The sequence below is a fragment of the Callorhinus ursinus genome, unplaced genomic scaffold (genome assembly GCF_003265705.2).
Source record: "Callorhinus ursinus isolate GAN/ISIS: 27379988/994484 unplaced genomic scaffold, GSC_fseal_2.0 scaffold3, whole genome shotgun sequence".
Classification (NCBI taxonomy): Eukaryota; Metazoa; Chordata; class Mammalia; order Carnivora; family Otariidae; genus Callorhinus; species Callorhinus ursinus.
Genome location: NW_027397065.1, coordinates 92,617,490 through 92,625,412, shown reverse-complemented (window position 1 = coordinate 92,625,412; position 7,923 = coordinate 92,617,490). Strand labels below are relative to the sequence as shown.

General features: G+C 62.4%; 1 protein-coding gene across 5 annotated transcripts in view; it reads right to left on the bottom strand.

Annotated features, from left to right (window-relative positions):
• The window catches only part of TERT (telomerase reverse transcriptase), a 21,620-nt gene extending 14,804 nt beyond the window's left edge, over nucleotides 1-6,816 (bottom strand). For all 5 annotated transcript variants that reach the window (XR_003207132.2, XM_025867491.1, XM_025867493.2 and 2 more), the window contains exons 1-4: nucleotides 6,598-6,816; nucleotides 5,182-6,484; nucleotides 1,892-2,087; nucleotides 462-642 (exon numbers count right to left, since the gene is read on the bottom strand). Coding sequence is in view for 4 of the 5 variants with exons in the window: in XM_025867491.1 (XP_025723276.1) it covers nucleotides 462-642; nucleotides 1,892-2,087; nucleotides 5,182-6,484; nucleotides 6,598-6,816 (1,899 nt within the window). In the remaining variant the exon portion in view is untranslated. The remainder of the gene's footprint in view (nucleotides 1-461; nucleotides 643-1,891; nucleotides 2,088-5,181; nucleotides 6,485-6,597) is intronic.
• Nucleotides 6,817-7,923: the final 1,107 nt, after the last annotated feature.

The window sequence follows — 7,923 nt, the reverse complement described above, 5'->3', positions numbered from 1 at the left end:
GGGGGGGGGTGCTAATCCCAGGGGTGAGGTCCTGCGGGGGTGCTAATCCCAGGGTGAGGTCCTGCGGGGGGGGGGTGCTAATCCCAGGGTGAGGTCCTGCGGGGGGCGTGCTAATCCCAGGGTGAGGTCCTGCGGGTCCCTGGAACCCCAGTAGGCTGGCAGCAGGTGATAACGGGTTCTTCCTGTGCTCGACTCCCGGAGCACGCAGCGGCTCCAGAAGCTGGGGCCCGGTGTGGGCAGCTCTGCATGAGAACCTGGGTTCACAGAGACTGTCTAGCACCTTGCAGGACTGGCCTTCCTACGAACTCCTTGTCTACACAGGGGAACCCGGACCCATCAGCGGTGCTCTGCCTTCCTGTGGGCTTGCCGCGTTGCAGACCCTCCTGCTGGCCTCCTGTCCACCTCCACACCCAGCTGGGGGTTCCATGCACTTGACTTAGAAATGAAACGACAGCGCTGACCTTCTTGTCTCTGCGGAATGTTCTGGCTCCCAGCACATAGTCCATGTTCACAATTGGCCGCAGTCCACTGGGCTTGGGGAGGAAGCGGAGTCTGGATGTCAGGAGAGCCGCTCTGGCTTCGTGGTGTCTTCGGACATCTGCTGCTGACAGTTCTCGGAGATGCACACGTGTGAAGTGTTGTCTGAAACGGAGAAGCTCGTGGGCTGCAGCTCGGCAGGCACGCGAGAAGCCCAGGGCAGGTAAGCCTGCCAGAGAACGGCCGGGCTCCTGAAGTTGGCAGAGCCAGGCCCCCAGCAACCCAGGATGCTGTGGCCGGCCACCTGCAGGAGCACGCTTCCACAGCAGGTGCCAGGACACCTGGTTCCCTCCAGCACAGAGCCCTGGGAGGCACAGGTGGGGGCAGCCAGGACCTTCAGGCAAGGGCGGAGGGCGGGCCAGGTGCAGGGACTGGTGCAGCCCCTAGAGGAACAGAACCCTCTCTCCACGGACCCACTAGCTCCCTCTCACCTGTGACCTGCAGCCTTTCCCCCAATACCACCCAAAGGCAGGGGCTGCTGGCCCCAGGAGGGAAGGGCAGTATGCAAACCCAGCCCACCCTGGGGACTCAAATGCCCAAGGGGGACAGCTTCCACAGGCCCCACAAGGAGTCTCAAGAGCTACTTTGGATGAGGTGCCATGAAATGTTTAAATTATTAGACAGGCTGCGCTGTCTATTACCTCAACCTACGATAAAGGCCCCCAGGCCCCCTCCCAGATGCAGGAGGACACAGGCCCAGTCCAGCTCCCTCTGCAGGTGTCCTGACTCAGGGCACGGGTTTGACCCAAATGCGGGATGCAGCCCAGGAGCCCTGACCTCACCACTTTCGGGGCCTTGCCAAGCCCTGTGAGGACACTGGGCGCGTCGGCCAGGCCAGGCTGCAGAGAAGCACGGCATTTCAGGCTGGCAGACCATCCCTGACGGGATCCCGATCCAGCCTGCGTTCAGCACGATCCTTCAGATGGACATAAACAGCTTCTGCAACAAGCCTAGCAGCCACTGAGGCAAGTCAAGCTGGAAGGAACTGCCTCAGGGCCCTGCTTCCCGAAGCACGCATCTGTCCCCAGACCCTGCCCACACGCCGTCCACTGATGAGACAGACCCACTCATTCTGTGTGAATTCAAAGAGAATCCGACCCATATGCCTGGATCAAGCCAATGACCTGTCTGCGAGGTTGGTTCCATTCAGTACAAACTTCTTCCACTTTCAAGAGCCTGGACCCCAGGCAGCTCAAACTCTGACGTCACAGGTAAACAAAGGGGGGCCCCGGGAGTCTGTGCCCAGCATGGGGCCCCCAGCTTGGGACCCCCGGGGGCCTGCAGCTGGCAGGACGCAGGGCTGTCATCTGCACACACAGGAAAAACCACAAGCGAGCGACATTGACCAAGACACCTGATTCCTATGCTCTGTAACTGGCTCCAGACACTCTTCCGATAGAAGAAGAGCCGGTTCTTCTGAAACGTGGTTTCTGTGACGTAAAAAAACGACCTGAGCAGCTCAACCACGTACGTGCCCATCAACCAGCACAGGAACCTGGCCAGGATCTCCTCTCTCCGACGGTGCTCGGTGGCCGGGACACAGCGAGCCCCTGAAACAGGAAAGGTACAGACACAGTGTCCACCCATCCGCCCATCGCAGCCACACTGGCCGCTGGAAACAGGCAGGTGCAGGGAGCACGACCCTCAGCCAGAGGAGGGACGCGTGCCGTTAGCGATGCGTCTGCTGATTACGGGAAGTGAGAGCACTCTGGATGTGTTGGGCCTTAATAAAAGACATTATTAGTTTCATGTTTCCTTTTCTACTTTGTAACGTGGCTACCGGAAAGTTTAAATTACGCATGCAGTCACGCTGTATTTCTACTGGACAGAGAGCACGGGGCTTCGTCATCAGTCCTGGGTTATAAGCGGGATGGAGAAGCAGAGACATGCTCTCCATATGGGGACAAAGCCATTCAGCCACTTCAGCACTGGGCAGCGGGATCCAGAAATGCCTGTGGCTTCCCAGGCTGAACCACGCAGGAGCTAAGGGCTGCCAGACGCTGCGCAGCTGGGAACGGGCAGCAGGGGGCTGTGAGCACTGACACGGCGCTGGGGACACACCCCACAGCCCAAAACTGTCCTCTGCATCCTTGTGTATTTGATTCTGTGCACTCGGAAAGGTCACGAGAAGGTGTCACCAGGCTGCCACAGAGACCACAGCACACACGGAACTGGGGGCTTCACCATGAATAACAGACATGGAAGAAACCGTGGAGGAGCAGGAAGGGGACCCAGAGGCGGGGCTGGGGTAGAGGACAGAATGGTGAGGGGAGGGAAGAAAAGGGCAGTGGACAGAGTTCAAAAAGCACTGACCACAGAGCACAACATGACCTCTAACTTGGGGCATAACCAAGGCTGTGGGAAACTGCATCAGGCCCTCATGCTGCTCAGGACGAGGGACCCTGAGAGCCGCATAGCCAGCAGCTCCTAACCGCCGCCGGGGGGCAAACCGGGAAGGAGGGTGGAGTGGGAGAGGCACATGGGCCCTCGGAAACGGGAAAGGCAGACAAACTGGAAGAAAGATGAAAGGGGCTTCAGACACGTCTATAGTCAGGGGAGAGAAGTCAGATTCTCCGGGTTAGTGGCAAAGATCGCCAGACTGGACGGGAGGTAAAACACCAGCCGCTGATCGGCCGGGCCCAAACCGTGGGGCTCTGGGAAGGCTGGACGCCGACACGCGCCAAGAGAAAGCTGGCGTGCCGCTCGGCGGCACCAGAACAGACGTTCACGTAACGGGCACAATAGGGCATCAGGGAGATAAAACTTCTAAAATGCGCACACACCTGATAAAACCTAACGTAAATACTGTCGGAACAGGAAGGAATGGACAAACCCACCCTTGAGGAAGATGGTGCTCCCCTGAGCATCTCGCCCTCAGGAGGGGGACAGGTCTCAGGCAGCGTGAACATGGCAACCGGCCACAGACCTGCAGATGCCCAGGAGACACGCTCGTCTGCCCAGCCCCACACAGCCAGGATCCCGCACACAGACCACCACACAACCGAGTCACAAGTCAGTAGAAAAGACCACACACAGCTCAACAACTTGCTGATCTAAGAAGAAAGAGTAGAAGAAAGTAGAAACTTAGAAGCGACTGAAACTGGACACGTGCAGACACAGGCAAAGCTGGGACGCAGCTAGACAGAGCCAATCACCCCCGAGAAGTCAGAGAGGAACGCCTGACGACGGGGACACGGCCCCCGAAGACCCAACCGCGGCCTGTAGAGCCCAACTGAGGACCCTACTGAGACGACAGACTCCACTCCGAAGGTCAAGGGGCCACCGTTCAGACCATCGTGGGGGCGCACATAAGTCGATGGGACCAGATGACAGCACAGCCCACGCAAGAGCCACATGTGCCCGGGGTGAGGGAGTAACGGCTGCCACCAGCCCAACGTGGGCCATGGGGACAGGCCGTGGGGGGGCACCTCCCCAGTTTTCATCAGGAATCCATTCTGTGACGTCTAGTGACACCGGGCTGACGATGTAGATGGCCCGGCAGTCTGGCCTCCGGAGATGGGGACGGGTTTCTGACGGGTGTCAGAGGGCAGAGTGGCAGGCAGGACATTGGTCGAGGCTGGCTTGACAGAGGCAAAGGCCCGGGTGCTGTGCACCGAGCCCCTGCCCAAACTGATGGTCTGCACAGGGGAAGGGGTGCCCCAGCATGGGAGGGTGGAAAAGGTGACCACGAGAGCCATGCTTAGACAGCCTTGGTCTCTAAGTGTCATGTATTCAGCCCAATGGGCAATGAGCATGGCCATGGCCACGGGAAGGAGCAGACGGCCAGGGCCACAGCTCGAGTGTGCAAGGACACAGGGAGGCTGCTTTCCACTAAGTGAGCCTCAGCCTGAGTGCGGGTCCTGTAACACCCTGTCCAACGGTGCCTGACACCTTGGAGGTTCATCCACGTTGCAGCACCAGGAAGGGAGTGGCTGGTTATGGGCGTAGAGGCATGCCAGGTGTGAAAGTTCTAGACATGTGCTATGTAACACGGCACTTACACTTTGCAATGCTTCCTGTACACTTAACCATTCATTAGGAGGGAAGATCTCAGGCTGTATGTTGTTTTCTCACAATTAAAAAAATAATAATCATCTTACAAACCCGAGTTATTGGGAGGTCGCCCCAGTGTCTGCCATTACCTGGCCCCAGAGCCTCTTGGGGAACTGGAAAGGGTGTACCCCTGCCCCCCATCGGAGACCATTATAATCACGATCTTTGGAGATGAGCCTGGGCATATTTTAAGCCCCCACCGTCGGAGGCTGAAATGGATATCCCAGGTGGTAACCTTGGCTCTGATAGAAGGCTCTGCAATGTTCTTTCATCTAGAAGTCTCAGATGTTTTGGGAGCTTGGGGAAGGTCAAATGGCAAAACCCCAGGGTCTGTCCTTGTTGCTGCTTCCCACCAGGGAGGGCAGGGAGGGTGGCCGGTGGCTGGACCTGTGTCCCCACATCTGCTCACTGCACGTCCCCAGCACCTGCCTGAGTCCATCAGCGCCTCGAAGTTCTATGTAAATGGGATGTGGGAAGAATCAGAGGTGGAGGATGGAGTCCCCACCTCAAGTCGAAGCCAGGTGCATGGGGAAGGTTGGGAGGGAGGGGCCTGCAGGGCCAACCAGGCACCTGCTCACCTGGGCTGCTCACCTGGGCTCCCCCGCAGCCAGGTGCAGTCCCGCACTTGCATCTTCCACGTCAGCTCCTGCAGCGAGAGCTTGGCATGCTTTCCCAGAGAGATGAATTTCTTCACGTTCCTCAAGAAGCGGCGCTGGTTGTGCCTGGAGCCCCAGAGTCCAGCGGGCACCAGCCAGCACAGGCAGGCCCGCAGGAAAGCATACACCTGCCAGGGGCTACTGTGCCGTCGGAGCAGCTGCACCAGACGCCGCGGGTCCGCCTCCTCCTCAGGGGCTGCCGCTGGCCTCTCCGAAGGGCACACGCCCACTCCTCCACACGCCTGGTCGCGAGGCGCATCCCCGAGGGCCGCGGCCCGAAGCGGGCAGTGGGTCCTGAGGAGTGCACCATATGGGCACCGCTCGTGGTTCCCAAGCAGCTCCCGGAACAGGGGCCTCATCCGCCAGTAGCGCGCGGGCAGGCGGCGCGTCGTGCGGGCAGCCCCTGGCCTCCGGGGCTCGGAGCCCAGAAAGATGGTCTCCACGAGTTTCCGGGCCCCGGTCAGGCTAGGCGGCAGGGCGCTGAGCAGGAAGGAGGGGCGCAGCCGCTCCCTGCCTCCCGAGCAGTAGAGGAAGTGCTTGGTCTCGGGGTGCGCTGGGTGATGGGGTACTCCCTGGGGCCCCTGAGATGGCTGTGCAGCCGGGGAGGAGAGACGAGTCCCAGGGGGCCCTCCCTCCCACGAGGCAGCTTCCGCAGCGGCCCTGACAGGTGTCACTGCGCCAGGTTTGCTGTCACTTGGCCCGTGGACCCTGCCCAGATGGGCCCGGGCAGGCCTGTCGGTCCCCTGCTCCGGCTCTGGGGTCACGCGGCGCCTGGGCCTCTTGGCCGGCTGAGGACTGTTCCCGGAGCTGCCCCGACGCCGCCTTGCGCCGGAGTTCCAGGCCTGGCGCGTGGGTCTGAGGTCCATCCGGGTCCCAGGACTGTGGCCGGGGGACGCGAAGGGCCGAGCCACGGCGGGGACGCAGAGGTCGTAGAGCGGAGGCCCACACACTTGGTAGGCGCAGCTCGGGGCCACCAGCAGGTAGAGCGCGCAGCGCGTGAGCAGGTGGGTGAGCACATCGTCGCCCACGCGGCGCAGCAGCAGCCCCCATGCGCCGCTGCCACGCAGAGTCTCCGTTACCGTGTTGGGCAGGTAGCTGCGCACGCTGGTCGTGAAGGCCACGGGCGGCCCGCCGCGGGCTCCGTCTAGCAGGGCGAAGCCGAAAGCCAGCACGTTCCTGGCGCCGCGCTCGCAGAGCCTCTGCACCACCCTGGCCACCAGCTCCTTCAGGCAGGACACCTGCGGGGGGACGGGTCCTGAAGCCCTGGGGACCGAGGCCCCCGGGGGCCTGAGCGCGCCGCCCTCCCTCTCCCGCCCCGGCAGGCCCGAGCCGGGTTCCCGGGTTAGCCCACCTGGCGGAAGGACGGGGCGACGGGGGGCGGCCGCGCGTCCCAGGGCACGCACACCAGGCACTGGGCCACCAGCGCGCGGAAGGCCGTTGGGTCCCCACGCCGCACGAGCCGCCGGCCCTGGGGCCCCAGGCGCCGCAGGAAGGAGGCCAGGGGCAACACCTCCCGGTAGTGGCCCCGCAGCAGGGCGCGCACGGCGCGGCACCGGGGCGCGCGCGGCATGGCCGGAGAGGGGCGGGTCCGCGGGAGGAAGGGGCGGGCCCGGGAGCGGGGGGGGGGGGGGCCGCACTAGGGGGCGGGGCTTGGGGGAGGAGGGGGCGGGGCCGGGGCGGGGTCGCAGCGTTCCGGGGTGTTGGCGCCAAGGTGTGGCGAGGCTCCTGCGTGCTTTGGCTGTGCGACCGCATCTTCTCCACCCACGCCCCGCGACCCCTTGCAGGGTGCCGCGGTCGCAGCGAGGGTCGCACAGCGGGGAACGGTGGAGGCGGCCGCGGCTCTGGGGGTGCCCACGGGGAGCCCTAACGTGGGGCACCTGGTGCGCTCTGCGCTCCCTGGGGAGAGGGCCCCCTGGTTTGTCTCTTTCTCCCAGGGGCTGTGATCTAGGCACTGAGGGCTGCGCGGGGGTCCAGCTGGGGAGCGGGTGATGGAAGGAGCAGGGTAGCAAATGTGCGACGAGGCCCCAGGAGAAGAGTCCCCTGCGATCCGGCCACGTGGGCCTGGGCGCAACTGAGGGCGCGGGCCGCGGTGAGGCTCCGCTGAGTGGGCTGCGAGCGGGCAGCGGCCGATCTTCCCCCCCAACTTGGTCTCCTTGACCCCGGACTGCCCTTTCTCCTTGTTCAGGTCCTTAAGCTTCTATTGTCTCCACCAGAAACAACCCCAAATCAGTTCTCTGCTAACCGGTGTTCACCAAGGACGGAAGAAATTGGAGCCACAGGGCCTGTTTGGCACCACGTGCAGGCTCCTCACAGGAGCTCCAGCTCCTTGCATGCTCCGAGACACCCCGAACCCCCTAGACGGGACTGGGCAGGCGGAGGGACCTGCCTGCGACCTCAGAGCCCTTTCTGGCCCAGCCCAGAAACTCCACAACACTGACCGTCCAGACCCAGGGGGACAGTTTTGACGATGCCGGTCATGATGCTTGAACAAGACACTTCAGAGGAGCCACCCTAATGAGATTTCATGCGAACGCAGGCTCCGTGGCACGTTCAAGTTTGAATCCCTAAGCAGTAGGCAAACTCGGTCTCAGGAGGCTCCCGGGGTGACGTACCTGAGCTCAGCAAACACTGCATGGCTGGGCGCGTGTTAACCTTTCACAGCCTGAGAACTGTGGTC